Below are 17759 nucleotides of genomic sequence, written 5' to 3'. Positions count from 1 at the left end.
AACAGCAAGTAATATTTTTCCTTTTAAAAAAAATCCCCACAAAACAGCCCTTTAGAATCGCACTTCTTTAGCCTAAGCCAGCTTTTACATCTCCTCGTAAACACACCACAGATCACGTCTTTTTGTTGCTCCCTCCCTCTCTCTCTCTCTCTCTAGATTTATTATATATTTCCCCTTCCTCTCTCTTTCTCTCTCTCTCTCTCTCTGTTTTTTTTTGGTCACGGGACCTATATCCCCCAGTTGCCCACAGAAACACATATCTCACTGGCCAATTTTGATAAAAACATGGGACATTCGCACCAAAAAGAACAAAAAAACCACCCTCAGCCCCGCTAACCTTAACCCTCAAGGCCATAACCTTCCAAAACAATTACACCACTACTGGGAAAAAAAGGTGATCTCATCTCTCCTTGCAAGCTCACTCTCATATTCTTTAAAGCTACATTTACAGCGCCTAACTATCTCTCTCTCTTTTGTTTTGTCCATTGACTTATTATTATTTTTATGCATGTGTGTCACATTTTATTTTCTTGCAATCAATTGGAAGACCTAGCTATTGCTGCTGCTGGTATGCATGTATGTCTGGTATATAGCAGCAGCTGCTGCGGCTGGTGTCCCAACAAATATATATATATACAAGTACAAAAACACCTTAATACCCCCGAGAAAAAATAGAAGACATGCAATTAAAACAAACCCTTTTGGCACAAGGACTTTTATTTAGGGATTTTAGGTCTATCTGGTTAATTAAATAGGGGGTTTTTATTTAATTTTGGATCATCTTCTAGGTCATGCATGTTTCACATGATGTTGATCATGTACAAAAAAATCTGGTTGTGGGTTTTGGATGGTGTGAATCCATTGTTGTTTTCTTACAGTTACTGCAACGATTAATGGTGAAATGATGCTAATGTACGGTTCCATGGCACGTTTTGTATCTGGGTTTGGTGGGTTAGGGTTTTAACTGATAATCTCTGCAAAAAGATTGAGTCTTTGAGGTGGGTTTTTGGTTTTTAAGGATCTGGGCCTTATTTAATTTTTGTTGTCGATTAATTTATAATGTTTGTTTTGTTTCATGTGTTATTTAGTCGTGCTACTTTGTCTTGTACCGTAGCAGAAGCTATGTTTTACAAGTTTGTAAGAGAAGATAGAGAAACAAAATTTAATTTTTTGCTTTCGGAAGCCTCTGTAATGTACATGGGTTCTGCACGCCTGCATGTTGATTTGAATTTTGCTAGGTGCGGAAACCCCCTAGATTTTGATGACAGCTGCATTTGTTTTTATCTGCATTGTATTAATTTGATAAATTAAAATTCAATCATTTTTTAATTAATTGGCTTTTTTGGGATTCTTAATTGAATGTAATGGGAGTAGATTTTGCTCCTCTTTTTATATTAAAATATCAACATCTCCTTTTTTTAATCAATTACATATGAACACATTATGTTCATTTAATGAGGTCAGTTTTAGGGGAAAAATGATAATACTTTGCAAATTTATTACAAATAAGCAACCACGGTAAGTTATGCACATAAGGTGACCTGGATGAGATACAGAGGGAAGTGACTTCATTCAGACTGACTTTTTTTTTATGCAGTGATAGAACTTTACTGTACTAATATAGAAAAAGATTAAGATGTAGAAATTGCAAATAACCAGGTTGGGCTTTGGAATCATTAGGCAACTCAGTATCTTTGAGTTTTTATTAACTGAAGAGAGGAATGATAACTTCAGTTTTCAACTGTTGAAGGATGTTCACTTAATATCAAATGACTAGCAAAAGCGAAAACTAGGGAAATTTTGTTTATTCAGAATAATGGGTCACAATCTTTTTTGAAAACTGATGAAAACATGACCTTTTTTACAGTTAGATTGTTGTGGGTTTCTGTGGAAATTCAATGATAAGATGAGTTGTTCATTATTTTAGAGATGGTTACAATCATTCTATCTTCCTTTCTTGTAGTGGTCTTGTGAAACATTAGAAGTCATTAACTGAATGAGGTCATGATATGCAAACCTTGAGTCAGTACTGTCCCTGCAATAGTAATGGATATTTTGGTGTTTCCTTTCCCCACCTCAAGAATGATTAGAATTCACAACCCCCCCTTTCAAGGTGCTTCTTTTGAATGATATCGCTCGTACAAGCGTTGACCCTTTGCACCTGTATCGCCTTCCTTTTCTAATATGGTCTCCAATTACCTCATCACAAGAGAGCTTCCCTATGGTGGAGTGATTGAAAAAACAAATCCCAAGTACAGTTCTGAATTTTATTTGGCCCTAGCACCTTAGGAATTCATACTTGATGAAAGCAATAGGCCCTGCTCCCAAGTTGTATTGAATCGGAGCTCTTCTTGCTAACGTCCCCTGGTACATGGAAAGCTGTAGAACATTTTTTTTTAATATATAAATATAACAGTGAAAGTAATAAAAGCTTTTGCCTGCTTGCTTTCCTTGTTGGATTTGTAAGTGTTGTTTGAAAATCTCAATTGAAAGGGACATGGTATTCTGTGTTTACATGTTAAAGGGGGGATTTTTAAGTCTGATTTTGTAATGTCAAATTATTTATGATTAAAGATTCTTCAATCTCTTTGTCAAGCCTTCTAGCCATTAGGCTATTATGTATGCTTGTATTTGCAAGTCGCTTTTTCCCACAGCGTAGTACTCTATATTTATTCTGTGGAAAAAGTGCTGATTTTTATGTGTTTGAAAACTTTTCTGCACTATCTTTTTCTGTTGCTATAGAGAAGAAGGCTTGAATTGATGCATGCTTACTATAGTTAGATAAAGCATTACCATGGTTGGTGGGAGGTTCCTTTTTATTTGATGTGCTTAAACCTGGAAATTTGGCATGCATATTGATTATCTGCCATGTGGTTTTCCCTCCATGCCTGAGAATTTGTTGGGCCAATAGTTGGCTTGATTAGCTAGCAAGAAAACACACTATGTTGAATTACTGGACTACAGATTGTTTGGAAGTTTACTTATCAAGGACGCCTTTAATTACCACCATTTATGACTGGCAGCTTTTTTTTTTTCTGAACATTTCTCTCTGACTGTTTGATTTATTGACCTGCACTTGAACAGGGAAATGAGTTTGGAATGACCAATACATGTTTTGTGGGACTTCAGATTTCAGTTTAAATTATGGACGTGCTTCCTTGTAATGGTGTTCAGTATGTTGGAGAATCTGATTGTGAATGACAGCGTTCAGAGACAGATTTTACTTATGATGGAGAATCTAATGGTTTTAAACGTGTAGAACAAGTTGCAATGGATGATGGCAGAGTGAATGACTTATTGCTAAATGTAGAAGAGTCTCGTATAGAAAGACAATGTGAGGGACTAGGGACAGTAGACAAATTGCATATTTCTGAAGGTGGAACTTCATATTCTGATTGTAAGGTAGAGAGCCAAAGGTTATCCTGTGATTCTCAGGATTTTGGAGAAGATGACATAAACGTACAGAATTATTACACAGAACCCAATGCAGCCTCTGAAAACTCTAATTTAATTGTTGACACCATTGAAAGCGAACCAAACAGCTGTAGGTATGGAGAGCCATCTCTTTTGGAGCCTAACTGGCTAGAACACGATGAATCTGTGGCACTATGGGTCAAGGTAATTTTTTTTTTGTTTTTTTAAATTTCTCTATTCTTGCTTCCAAGAAATAACAGTTGGTCTCTAGCAAATGCTGTACAGAAAATGTTGATTATAAGATGTCACATGCAATGTTAATCTTTTGAGGGTTGGATTGTGCTGTTGGTGCACTACCCTTTTTTTGGGGCTCCCCTGGCATTGTCTTTCACATGTTAGTTTTTACTAGGAAAAGTTTTTTTAATCCAGGAATTTTAAAATTTCTGTATATTACTGGGGATTTTTCCCAAGTTTGATTTTCATGCTGATACTCCTATGATTTTCTAAGTATAGTGGAGAGGCAAGTGGCAGGCTGGAATCAGATGTGCACGGGCAGACTGGCCATTGTCAACTTTGAGAGCCAAACCAACTCATGATCGAAAGCAGTATTTTGTGATATTTTTTCCTCACACCAGAAATTATTCCTGGGCAGATATGCTGCTTGTCCAACCAATCAATGGATTTCCAGAGCCTATTGCATATAAGACTCACAAAATTGGGCTAAAAATGGTTAAAGATATGAGTGTTGCACGGCGGTTTATAATGAAAAAGCTGGCTGTTGCCATGGTGAATATTGTCGATCAGTTTCATTCTGAGGTATGATTTTTAATCTTTTGTTGTTTTTTTTTTCAAATACTTATTGATACTCATGCCTTTGTTACTGTTTCCTTGCAATTTCTCTCTTTGTTCTTTTAAACTTGTCATAGGCTTTAGTAGACCCAGCTCGTGATGTGATGGTCTGGAAGGAATTTGCCATGGAGGCTTCACGATGTAGTGCTTATTCTGATCTTGGAAGAATGCTTCTGAAACTTCAAAATGTAAACTCCTTTCCCTGTTGATGGTGTAGGTTCTAGGTCTTTTTTCCTCCTTTTCTTTTTACAATGCAGCAATTAGAACTTATGATCTATAAAAGCCAAACCCCCCTACTGATTTCTTAAAGCTATGCATGTGTTCCTTTCTTTTTTATGCATTGAAACATGTGTTCATTAAACGTGGGAGAAAGCAGTCATGAATAAACTTTACTGTTTGGAAATTAAGTCATTTGCTGTTGCATTTCTTTGTTTTTTGTTTATAAATTTAGTCTTTTTTCATCGCGTGTCAAGTTGCCATGCTCTGGTGTTTTTCTTTGTATACTATAATTTAGGTGCATTGGGCCATTTGAAGACTTCTTTTTTCCCTACACGTTAAAACCTGGACTTTTTTATTCCGCATTTATTCACCATTTCTTTTTTCCCTTGCATTAATTTAAACACCAAACAATCTCCCTCCCACCCCTCCCCCCTCTTGGTAAATGATGATGTAATGGCACTTGTCCTTTCTCTGCAGATGATTTTGCAACAGTACATAAGTTCTGATTGGCTGCAGAATTCTTTTCAATCCTGGGTACAGCAGTGTCAAGTTGCATGTAGTGCTGAATCCATTGAATTGCTTAGGGAGGTATGTTTTAACTTGGCTGCTGACACATTAATTTGACTGCAGGTTGTTCTGACATGTAAAAGGCATGCTGGAGTTAACATTTCTGTCATGTCAAAATTATAATAGAATAAATTTCGTTCCTTGATATGGTATGTGATATATTCATCTACCGCATGGGACTTTCTAGAAAATTGACAAAAAAGGGCATGCGAATGTCTACTTACCTAAATCAATTAAAATTTATTTATTATGCAAAAACATCCACATTCAATTCATGTTTTTGCTTCTTGTGATTAACTTCGAAATGTTTATTCAATAACCAGTTGATGCATATCTAATGTATTGTTGTAAGAGCTGTGCTATGTGATTTCCTCAATTGTATCTGATTGACATAGAAAGCAAATGCCACACAACCTGTGGCCATATGAACTTTCGATACAGTAAGCCTGTCCCTATTTTAGGTTAACCCTGTCTCGTGGGTTGTTTCATTCGTGCAAGGATACATGGTTGTTTGCTGGGCCATTAGGCTTCAGCTTGCACCTGCGATGCCCACCTCCCTTTTCGTGCTAAGTTGTATAATCTTATATCTTTGTCTTCAAACATTTGTTGATTGTGGCTTTCTGTGATTCAAGGAATTGTACAATTCTATTCTATGGAATGAAGTCGATTCTCTCCATGATGCACCAGTGCAATCGACATTGGGATCCGAGTGGAAAACCTGGAAGCATGAAGCTATGAAGTGGTTCTCAACCTCCCAACCTGTGACAAGTGGTGGAGATATGGAGCAGCAGAACTGTGACAATCTCTCCCCCTCAACCATCAGTCTTCAAGCTACCAGAAAGAGGCCAAAGCTTGAAGTTCGCCGTGCAGAGACACATGCTTCCCAGGTTGAGTCCAGCAGTCCACTTCAAACTACGAATGTCGAAATTGACTCTGAGTTTTTCAGTAATCGAGACACTGTCAATGCTCATACTTTAGAATCAGAGCTTTCTAAGGAGGATGGTTTTGGCGAGGTAGCTGCACCTTTAGAGTCACCTTGTAGCATGGCTGATAGATGGGATGGGATTGTAGTTGAAGCAGGAAATCCTGAGCTTGTACAGAACAAAGGTGTAGAAATGACACCTGTTAATGAAGTTTTGGCTAAGGAAAGCATAGAACCTGGGAGTAAGAATCGCCAGTGTACAGCTTTTATTGAATCTAAGGGAAGGCAGTGTGTGAGGTGGGCTAATGATGGTGATGTTTATTGTTGTGTGCATCTGGCCTCTCGTTTTGCTGGCAGCTCCACTAGAGGAGAGGCAAGTCCTGTTCATAGTCCTATGTGTGAAGGTACCACTGTTCTTGGTACTCGATGCAAGCATCGGTCTCTACCAGGTACCACATTCTGCAAGAAACACAGACCCTGGCCTGATGCAGAGAAGACCTCAAATTTGCCAGAGAATCCCCTTAAGAGAAAACATGAAGAGATCTTTCCCAGTTCAGACACCACATATTGCAAAGAGATGGTATTGTCTGGACAAGTTGAAAATCCCCTTCGAGTGCAACCTGTCTCAGCCATGGATGGTGATGCCTTTCATGGAAGGAAAAGCTTACCCGAGAAACTTGAGCATCCTGGCCATGATTGCAATAGCTCCAAGATGCTGCACTGTATTGGCTCAAGCTCCCTTGATAGTAGTATCCTGTGTCCTGAGAGTCCAAAGCGCTATTCGTTGTACTGTGACAAACACATTCCTAGTTGGCTCAAGCGTGCTAGAAATGGTAGAAGTAGGATAATATCAAAAGAAGTGTTTATAGATCTTTTGAAGGATTGTCGCTCACCGCAGCAGAAATTGCATTTACATCAAGCATGTGAGCTTTTCTACAAGCTTTTCAAAAGCATTTTCTCTCTAAGAAACCCAGTTCCTATGGAGGTTCAACTTCAGTGGGCTCTCTCTGAAGCTTCTAAAGATTTTAATGTTGGGGAACTCTTGTTGAAGTTAGTTTTCACTGAAAAGGAGAGACTCAAAAAGTTATGGGGCTTTGCTGTGGAGGAAGATTTACAAGTTTCCTCTGTCATGGAAGAACCAGCAATTTTTCCATTGGCTGTCAACTGTAGCCATGATGATGAAAATTCTATTAGGTGCAAAATATGCTCAAAGGAGTTTCTCGATGATAAAGAGCTTGGAAACCACTGGATGGACAACCATAAAAAGGAAGCACAGTGGCATTTCAGAGGTCATGCTTGTGCCATATGCCTGGATTCTTTTACTGACAGAAAAAGTTTGGAAACCCATGTGCAGGAGAGACATCATGTGGAATTTGTTGAACAGTGCATGCTGTTCCAGTGCATTCCTTGTGCCAGCCACTTTGGGAACACTGACCAGTTATGGTTGCATGTCCTCTCTGTTCACCCTGCTGATTTCAGACTGCCAAAAGGTGCTCAACAACTTAATCCGTCTATGGGTGAAGAGAAGGAGGATTCCTTGCAAAAACTTGAGCTGCAAAATGCAGCATCAATGGAAAATCACACTGAGAATTTAGGTGGTGTAAGAAAGTACATTTGCAAGTTCTGTGGCCTGAAGTTTGATTTACTACCTGATCTTGGTCGCCACCATCAAGCTGCTCATATGGGACCAAATCTATTCAGCTCTCGCCCCCCAAAGAGAGGTGTTCGATATTATGCTTATAGATTAAAATCTGGAAGACTTAGCCGCCCGAAATTTAAGAAAGGTCTGGGGGCAGCAACATATAGCAGCATCAGGAACAGGATGACTTCTGGTCTGAAGAAACGTATCCAGGCTTCAAAATCACTTAGCAGCCAGGGACTAAGCATACAGTCTAATTTGACTGAGGCAGGGGCTTTAGGTAGATTAGCAGAATCTCAATGCTCAGCGGTTGCAAAGATATTGTTTTCTGAGGTTCAGAAAACAAAACCTCGGCCTAATAACCTTGATATCTTAGCTATTGCACGCTCTGCTTGCTGCAAGGTGAGCCTAAAAGCATCACTGGAGGGGAAATATGGAGTGTTGCCAGAACGCTTTTATTTGAAGGCAGCCAAGCTCTGCAGTGAGCATAATATTCAAGTACAATGGCACCAGGAGGAGTTTAGTTGTTCCAGAGGATGTAAGAGTTTCAAGGATCCAGGATTATTCTCGCCCTTGATGGCTCTTCCAAATGGTTTTAAGGGGAAACAAATGATACATTCATCTGATCATACAAACAGTGAGTGTGAAGTGGATGAGTGCCACTATATTATAGATGTGCATGATGTTACAGAGGGGCCTAAGCAAAAGGCTACTGTCTTGTGTACTGACATAAGCTTTGGGAAGGAGACAATACCAGTGGCATGTGTTGTAGATGAAGATCTCCTGGATTCCCTCCATGTCTTGGCAGATGGTTACGATGGTCAAATTAGTAAATTCCCCAAGCCCTGGGATACTTTTACCTATGTAACAGGGCCAGTTCATGATCAATGTGATAGTCTGGACATTGAGGTATCTTTTGGTTGGGTTTCTAATTTTGTTTTTTAGATTTGATTTGATTTCGATTATGACCAATTGTATCGATGTGGAATGCACTTGTTGGTTGTCATCCTACATTGGAGATGATTGAACCCTGATTGGCTGCTGAGGACACTGCAATTCGAAATATAAAACACATATACACAGACACACATATGCATAGAGATAGACAGAAAGAAAGACAAACACCAAACAAATATGCTCATTCATGCCATCTGCATATCCATATAATTTTAGAAATGCATTAAACACTGCTTTTTTCTCCTCCCACATCCCTTTTTATGTAGGGTTTGCAATTGAGGTGTTCTTGCCAATATTCAATGTGCTGTCCTGAAACATGTGATCATGTTTATCTCTTTGATAACGACTATGAAGATGCAAAGGACATATATGGGAAATCCATGCTTGGCAGATTTCCGTATGACTATAAAGGGCGGCTTGTTCTGGAGGTAATTTCATTATCTTTTTACCAGTGCAAATAGTTACTGATTACACTCCAAAGTTGATGTTCTTTTGATGGCTGAGTATCTATGATTGACTGCATATGGAGTAGCTTCCTCATTCCCTGAACTTTCTATTCTCTGCAAATTTTTTATTGGCCTGCTGCTTTAAGAGTGTCTGGTGGGGTGACTGATACATGCTATTGTTTCTCTCTTCTATATTACTTGCCAATTTGATTCCATAAACTGTATATGTGGGAATCCTGTAATAGAAAATAGCGTAAAAAATTAGCTTCCATTCATATCACCACCTTGCTCGATTCCCCCTTCATAAGTAGTTTTTACTTGATCTGATGAAGGGAGATGGCATGAAAGCTAGTTGAATTTCAAGAAAGTTGAAAAGAGCACAAATTTTTCTTGTTATGAAACATCATGCTAATAATACCAATGCTCTTTTTTTTGTGAGGGATGAAAGAAGAACTGTATTGGAACGGGACGGATATATGGTTTATAGAAGAAATGTCCTCCCATAAAACAATAGAAGAAACAAAATGGAACACGAGAGCATTAGAATTCTATTCAATGTCAGCTAAGTAAACATTCCCAAAGGTTCCTAAAGCATCACACTATAAAGAAGTGAGGAATGCTACCCTGTACCACTAGAGTTTCCTTAAAGTTAAGGATGTTACTACTTTAATGATTCTACAGTATGCCGAACAAAACACATATCTTTTAACTGCTCACACCTCTGATTAAGCCTTCAAGTATAAATATGATAAGTGAAAGGTATTGGTTCAAGATGCTTGCAAGTATCTAGTATCAGTCCTTTAGATTTGATCTGATCAATTAATAAAAACCAGGATTCTGTTGGCCCATGAGATCACTAGGTCTTAATTTTCCCCTGATGGAGTTAAATAGTTCTTAAACATGTAAAAATTTGTACTCCATTTCTCATTTCTATGCCCAAGCTCTATTTGACAAGCAGATATAGCCTTTGTTTTGGTTCTCTCCCTGCCTGTTTGTGAGAGGTTGGTGGGGATTTGGTGGCATGCACCCTTGTTTTGCTGATGAGACTTGCATTTGAAACATTTCTTGCTAAATTGTGCAGGAAGGTTACCTTGTTTACGAGTGCAATAGCATGTGCAACTGCAATAAAACATGCCCAAATAGAGTTTTGCAGAATGGAATACGAGTGAAACTGGAAGTCTTCAATACAGATAATAAAGTAACAATACTTCTCAATTAGAGTTTTGCTTTCAGTTGTTCACTGTCTCTATAGTACCATATTAATTTGTCTCGCTGAAGTACAGGGTTGGGCTGTCAGGGCAGGTGAACCAATCCTACGTGGTACATTTATATGTGAGTACACTGGAGAGATTTTAAATGAACAGGAGGCAAGCAATAGGCGTGACAGGTTATAAACTTTGAAAAATGCAATTTTTGTTCATTTTGGTTTTTTTGCTATGTTTTGAATGTGCCTTGTTTGATTTTTAGGTATGGCAAAGAAGTTTGCAGCTATATGTATAAAATTGATGCTCATACCAATGATATGAGCAGAATGGTTGAAGGACAGGCCCATTATTTTATTGATGCTACAAAGTATGGGAATGTTTCACGGTTCATCAATCACAGGTAGGGAATGCTGTTAGGTATTATTCCTTGCCGTAGTCTTCTCTATAGTTTGAGAATTTTGCTTCTTGGAGACAAATGTATCAATGTGAACCAATTAAAATTTCCTCATACTCGATTGAACCATTTGATTTTCTGTAAGGTGAAGATGTTATCTAGGTTTGATGATGCCTATCTTTAGATATGCCAAGCATTAGCATGATGCCTTTATGAAGATGGATTTGTGAGATAAATGTGTCTGCAAAGCTCAGTTGCCATTTTCATATGAAAAAAAGCAAAACGATGCCTGTCTGATATGATCATATGCAGCTTAATGTGACATTATCAGATGAAATGTTGATAGCAAAGTAGATTGCCAGTTATACAGGAGAAGTATAAGAATTGCTAAGATCTAACATAAAAGAAACATCAAGCAACTCCAGAGAGTTCTTCAAAAACCTGACTTTCTCCAATCAGGTTACTGGGTTCATGGAACCAGTCCCTTCATGACCTTTAACCCATGCAGTAGCTGTCTGGCCAGAACTGGAAACCGTGGAAACCGATAACCTCATTGATTTTTCCAAGGAAGATTTCTATTGAACTAGAAAACAAAATATTAAAAAGAATTTTTGTTAGAGGACTCTCTAGATGTATGCGAGGTTCTTGCTTTGAAGTACAGGTAGACATTTTGTTATATAGTTATATTTATGTTTAAATGATGGTTAACAACATCCATATGATTGCACAAGGACATCTCTGTAGCCTTTATTTTCTTGTTTGATGGCTGGTTAGTTTAAGACATTGGTAGGGGAAAAAGGACATGACAATTTAGTAATGCCATAAATCACTCTACCATCCACCTGCTTCTCCTGCCTAAGGAGTGGGGTCGATTCACAACATGCTCTTCAAAATTAGAAGCTTTAGCTTTTGGCATGTAATTTTAACATATAAACTTTCAAATGCATCAACACATGAAGAGACTGATTGCCCATATTTTAAGGGAAGAAAAGCCTCGAGTGGGGTAGATGATGGAATAGGGTTCGGTAGTTGATTAGTTGTCTTAAGTCTTTTCTGGCATGTTATTTTGTCTGCTTTAGGCTGTGCTTGTTGATTCACACTTGACATATGTTCATGTTGGAAGCTGCATGCCAAATCTTGTGAACCACCAAGTTCTGGTTGACAGCATGGATTCTCAGCGTGCTCATATCGGTCTTTATGCAAGTCAGGATGTAAGTAATCACCTCATTCCATCTTGAATATCAATTTTCGTATGCATGGAACTAGGGATGTAGAGATACACATGTTTTCTTGAATCTTATATGTAACTTTAAGAATATTGATATTCATAATAGTTCAAAGGAAGTTTTGTGGGATACTTTTGTGGGCTCTTTGCTTATTCATGGTGCATGATGTATGAGGGGTTCATCTTTACTTTATTGCAGTTCATAGCATACTGCATCTATTTGTTAATAGAACTTATTGTCTCAGTACTGTGTTTGTATTGATTACTTGCACATTTCATTTATTTGGTTAACCATATCTTGTGCAGATAGCTTTTGGTGAAGAACTGACATACAACTATCGGTATGAGCTGCTGCCTGGAGAAGGATATCCTTGCCATTGTGGAGCTTCAAAGTGCCGGGGCCGCCTGTATTAAATCTTAAAATTTATCGTTCTCTCTCCTTCGTGAAATAATGGGATGTGGAGAACCTGACACAAGAATCAGATTCGGATGTGCTCAAGGGTATTATGGTTGTTATTCGTTGGCTGATCAAATTGTAAGTAGCTGCCCCAGTGGATTTGGTATCAAGCTGACAAGATATTGGCCAAGTCCCAAGCAATGGAGCCGGAGGCCTGTGTTCCTTAAGCTACAATCATCTTCTCAATGTCCCGGCAAGTAGCCTGTGTTTATTCTCATTTGTTGATACATTTTCATCCATGAAAGAGGACATCCATAATTTTATCTTGGCTTCTTTTTGTATGGAATGGCGAAAATTGGTGCCTCCCGAGCTTAATGGGAAGTGTAGGTTTTATTTTTCCTCCTCTTTTTTTTTTTTTTTTTTTTTCAGATTGTAGGTATATGTGCTCTCCTGTTATGTATATTCTTTTCATGAAAATGCATAAATTGCTAGTTTTTAATAGTCATGCATGCCAAATTTGAGCATGATCAAGGTGTAAATGTTACAAGAAAAACCAAGCTACTGGAGGGCAAGCCGACAAGCCCAACGTTGATTTCATTTTGGTTTGCACGTGTTTCGGTGGGCATGGCATTGAAGTTGAGTGCAAAGAAAAGTCTTAGCAGCTCGTGGAAGGCGAAATTCTGGGTTTCTTTGTTAGCCTTACGAATTAAAGGGGCTCAAGTAAAAGAAATATTATAAAGTCTAGATTAAAAAGATTGAAGGAGTACAGAGACCAATCATGGGTTTAGCCTTCAAGTTATTGACGCAATACATTAATATTATTCCCACAATTTTCTGGATAATTTAGCTTGAGTACTAACCTCTTAATAAATTTTTGTGGGTTAAGGTTTTTTCAACGTGTTTTTGAACATAACAAAATTCTCAATTATAAATAAAAAAGCATATGCTTGCAATTAAATAAATCGATAATTACTCGTGCTAATAAACGATAAAAAAAAAATCATTAATGTTAACTAAAAACTAAACTGGAAAAATCAAGAAAAAAATATAGATCAAGATATTTAATTTTACAATATTGACCATGTACATAGTTGTTTTTAATAACTTTGTTTTTAAGAATAATTTCTTTTATTTAATCAAAAAATTATTCACCCCAATAAAACATAAAAAATTGTTAACTAAACTAAAGACTATACTAGAAAAATCAAGAAATAAAAGTAGATTAAAATATTTAATCTTGTAACACGGATCATATACCTAGTTATGTTCAATAACTATGTTACTTGGAATAATTTTTTTTATTCTATCAAACGATGATAGAAACAGACACACACATGAAAACGATTGAATAAAATCAAAGAAAAAAAAGATCATGAAAGTTTGCACAAATTTGAAAAAATATCATAAGTTTATATGAAAATCAAGTAAAAACTAAACGATATTTAATCAAAAACTAAATTAAAAAGTTGAGAGATAAATGTGGCTATGGATATCTGATCTTAAAACACGAGCAAGAAATTTGATTATATTCAATAATTGTTTCTTAGAATAAATATTTTATTTAATAAAATGACAATTAAAAAAACACGCATAGTAAAGCAAGTGAAAAAAATTAAAGTGAAAAAAACTTAAACAATGTTACACAGAAAGAATACCCCCTATCATAAGAAAAAAAACACTACAATCTTATTCATAAACTAGGTAAAAATTAAATCATGTTTTATTAAAAAAAATCATAAAAGTTTGTTAAAAAAATATTAAAATTGAAAAAAAAACCCAATAAAAGACAAAATTGCAAGAAAAAACACAAGGGCCAAAAAACAAATGATAAAATAAAAGCCCAGGAACTCGAGCCTATATGATTTTTTTTTTATTAAGGGATCAATGACTTGTTGTCTTGCCCTTATTTTTTTGAAAAAAAAATAAACATGTGACGCGTTGTTTGCTGTGGTAAACGACATGTCGCATGCTAGTCCAACTTCAGGCGATCGAAAAGTCACTGAAAAATCAAGCTTGTTTTTCCTTAAAAAAACTTGATTTTCAACTCTTTTTTTTTTTTTTACCAAAAACACTTTACATACCTTGACAAACCTATTAATGACTTTAAATAACCCTAAAAAATAAATCAAAAAACCAAAATCAACCCAAAAACAAGAAATTTCTCAAGGTTTGATCTACAATCTCAGGCAAAATGAAAGGAAAAGAAGACCTAAGATAAAATCTTCTCGTCGAATGAAACCCATTAACACCAAAATTGATATTTTTCATGGCTAGAATCGGTGTCAAACGAGACTCTCTCATCCACCAGATTCTAGCCGCTTTCTCTCTCCTCTCTCAAATCAGGAACTGAAAAATAAATTTTTGTACCCCAATTAAAATTTTGAAATATTGAGGGACCAAAATGCTATCATTTATAAAGTAAGAGGACCAAAGCGAACATTTTGACCCATTTTTTTAAACCGCCACTGAATTTTTTTTTTCACACTTTGATCCCCTTTGTTTCAATTATGACCCTCCTTAACACTTTTTTTTGATAATTTGGTAATTAATTTGGAAATAAAAGGATGCAATTGAAGAGAAACAAAGTTTAAGGACTAAATTATAAAAAAGAAAAATTTCATTGTGGATTCCTACAGTGAAAAACTCATGCATTCTTGTTTTTTTTTCTCTAATAATTTATCAACATGATAAGGAAAACAATTGAGATACACATAATTACAATTTTTAAGATTTTTCTTTTAAATTTTCATAAGAAAATTTTACCCAATCTATACTTCATTTCACTTGCATCTATAATTATTCATACTTAATACATAATAGATCAAACTTATCAACCCTGATGGATGTGCGGAAGTTGCACATCATTTACTCTTTTGTTTTTTTGTTTTTATTTCCTTTGTCTTGCTATAGTTTAGTAATTTAGACACTGAGATTTATAACTAAGGTTTTTTTCCTCTGAATTTTAGATTACAATTCTCTAGATTTTTTTTTAGCTTATAGTTATTTTTAGGTTGCTCATTTTAACAAATGTTGCAAGTTTTCAGGAAAATGGACTAGTTTATCCTTATAATGGGGTGAATTTTTAACCTATCTTTATATTTTTAATTGCATCAATTTAATCTCTAAATAAAAGATCTTCCATCTATTTTTTTCATCCAAACTAATGAAAAAGACACATGATTTGCACATGATGTATTTTTATGAAAATGCCCTTTACTGAATATGATAAGTAATTCTTATGAACTTGTATTTTAAATATCTTGTCTAATATATCTTTAAATATATAATTGTACCAATTATTTCCTTAAATTTTAGTTAAGAGTAGCTGGATGGACTGCACATGCAGGGATCAACCTCTAAAATGGTCATAGTAAAAAATATTGTTCCATTCAATAGGTAATTTGGATATAGCGAACTCTAGACATGGATTCCCACACTATGCCACATGTCTATATTTTTTTATGTAAAATATAATATTTAGTTGATGTAAGCACGTTTAAAAAAAAAAAACAACTCGGGTTATAGCATTGACGGGATTTAATAAGTTGGTTTTATTTTAATCAAATGATAAGGATAATTGGCAACGATAATAAACAAACAAACTTTCGTTTTCTTTTCTTTAAAAAAGACCATGATAACATGAAAAAAACCTTTGGAAGTACGTAACTGGATAAAAAAGAGATAAACAAATCAGCTCGAGTCAAACCGAGACAGTATGATAAACATGTAACATGGGTCATAAGGGGTGAGCTAACACGGGTTAACCTAAAAATCTCGTGGCCTAGATTATGAGATCGAGATAACCCAATAAAGAGAAAATTAAAGAAAATCACAAAGCTATTTTAAAAAAAAACTAATGTCGAACGATGAAATTAGAAAAAAAAAATAAGCAAAAAAAAGAGAGGATGTTGACCGACATTAACATTTCAAACCCGTGACCCGGGTCATTAGACCAAAAGCACCATATATGAAAATACCACGAAGCCTAATTCCTAGCAAATCAACCAGAGGATGAAATCGAGATAAGAGATCAATTACATAAATGAATCTAAAATAAAAAAATAGCAATTAAAAGAATGAGAATGCAAAAAAAAAATTAGAGTGCAACAATGTTTTTTTTTTTGGAGGGTTAAATTGAAAAGAAAAATAAATCTAATAAAAGAACAAAAAAAAGAAAAGAAATGAGGATCAAATTAGAAAAAATAATACACCATGAACTTGGAATGAAGGATAAAATTGAAAACATCAAAACTTTTACAAAAGGGCCAAAAAGAAAAAATAGAAATCAAAAGAGGGACCAAATTGGAAAAACTTATACATGACGAATTCGAATTGAAGGATTAAATTGAAAACAAATAAAACTTTAAAAAAAGGACCAAGGATAAAAAAATAGAAATCAATAGAATAAGGAGTGAAGTTGAAATATGAACAACAAAGAGGATCAATCTGTATTTTTTGCTGTAGTAAAGAGAAAAAAAAGAAGAAAAAACTAACAACAAAACCCCCCAAATCATCGACATACGTGCACTAGGAGGAATAGAATGTGGCAGTGCATCTAACGACATAATGATATGGTATATTATGCCACCGAGAGACGCCACACACGTCGTCCAAAGAGTGAGAACGCCTCCCATATGATGGTGCTTGCACTGCATGAGTCAACAACTTTTTAGAATTAATAATATTTAGCCGATGTTAGAAGATAAAAATTCCTCTGACTGCCCCGATTATTATATATAAAAAAACATAAAGGAAAAGATCAAAAGGCCCTTGAACCTACGATTTTGTTTTGAATCCAAGGGTATACTTATCAATTTACTATACATAAATATATGAAAAACGACAATTATGCCCTTTTTCATCAGTTTTATAAATTTTTATTTTAGGGGTAATTAAGTCTTTTTATTGTGCTTAAAAAATTAAAAATACAATTATATCCCCAGACAATCTTTTAATGACTAATATGCCATGTGGAAAGACAAAAATATCCACATAACATAGAAAAATTATTTATTTTGGAAAGGCAAAACCATCATTTTACTATTGTATTGAATAGTAAATTGAGTCTTTATACATGGTGTTTTTGCCTTTAGCTTTATTATTATTATTATTATTATTATTATTATTATTATTATTATTTATTTTCATCCTAAGAAAGGTAGTTTATATAAATACTAAATTTACAAGTCACGCGAAGTTCACTTGAAAAACTTTAGTTAATTTAGATGATGTATCACTATTCCGATTAACTTTTTTTTTTATATATATAAAAAAAGGGTTCATATGATATTTTGAAAATATGAGACAAATATGTATTATTAAGATTTAAGGTCTATTTAATTTTTTTTTCATATATTAATTAATTAAACAAATAAAAAACAACAAACTATGTTTTTGTCTGGCATTTATGAGTTAATTTATGATTTATGAAGAGAAGAATCATTTGGTTTTAGAAATTAAACTTAAAGTATAGTTCACATGCATAAAATTGTAAATTTGAATAGTACATTATGATAGAAGAAGGA

The 17759-nt window shown here is 35.2% G+C and overlaps 1 protein-coding gene across 4 annotated transcripts; it reads left to right on the top strand.

The window, feature by feature from the left end:
• Positions 1 to 97: 97 nt before the first annotated feature.
• On the top strand, positions 98 to 12632 carry LOC7480475 (histone-lysine N-methyltransferase SUVR5). Of its 4 annotated transcripts, none has more exons than XM_024601456.2 (12): positions 98 to 394; positions 3130 to 3618; positions 3928 to 4230; positions 4341 to 4451; positions 4960 to 5070; positions 5682 to 8519; positions 8834 to 8995; positions 10095 to 10211; positions 10297 to 10400; positions 10481 to 10618; positions 11736 to 11823; positions 12144 to 12632. In XM_024601456.2, exons 2-12 carry the CDS (start codon positions 3271 to 3273, stop codon positions 12249 to 12251), a joined length of 4428 nt encoding a protein of 1475 aa, XP_024457224.2. In that variant the 5' UTR covers positions 98 to 394; positions 3130 to 3270; the 3' UTR covers positions 12252 to 12632. The 4 variants fall into 4 exon arrangements, with proteins under 4 accessions (XP_024457224.2, XP_024457223.2, XP_052309004.1 ...); XM_024601455.2 differs by having other exon boundaries at positions 3085 to 3618; XM_052453044.1 differs by lacking the exon at positions 98 to 394 and adding an exon at positions 1044 to 2367.
• Positions 12633 to 17759: the final 5127 nt, after the last annotated feature.

This window comes from Populus trichocarpa, chromosome 5, assembly GCF_000002775.5.
Source record: "Populus trichocarpa isolate Nisqually-1 chromosome 5, P.trichocarpa_v4.1, whole genome shotgun sequence".
NCBI lineage: Eukaryota > Viridiplantae > Streptophyta > Magnoliopsida > Malpighiales > Salicaceae > Populus > Populus trichocarpa.
The sequence above is the reverse complement of the archived record's forward strand: the minus strand, read 5'-3'. Positions and strand labels throughout refer to the sequence as shown.

Coding starts and splice junctions, on each gene's coding strand:
- LOC7480475 (XM_024601456.2), top strand. CDS start 3,271: ATGGATGATGGCAGAGTGAATGACTTATTGCTAAATGTAGAAGAGTCT. Junction 10,401..10,480: donor GCAAGCAATAGGCGTGACAG/GTTATAAACTTT, acceptor TTTGATTTTTAG/GTATGGCAAAGAAGTTTGCA. Junction 10,619..11,735: donor TCACGGTTCATCAATCACAG/GTAGGGAATGCT, acceptor TCATGTTGGAAG/CTGCATGCCAAATCTTGTGA.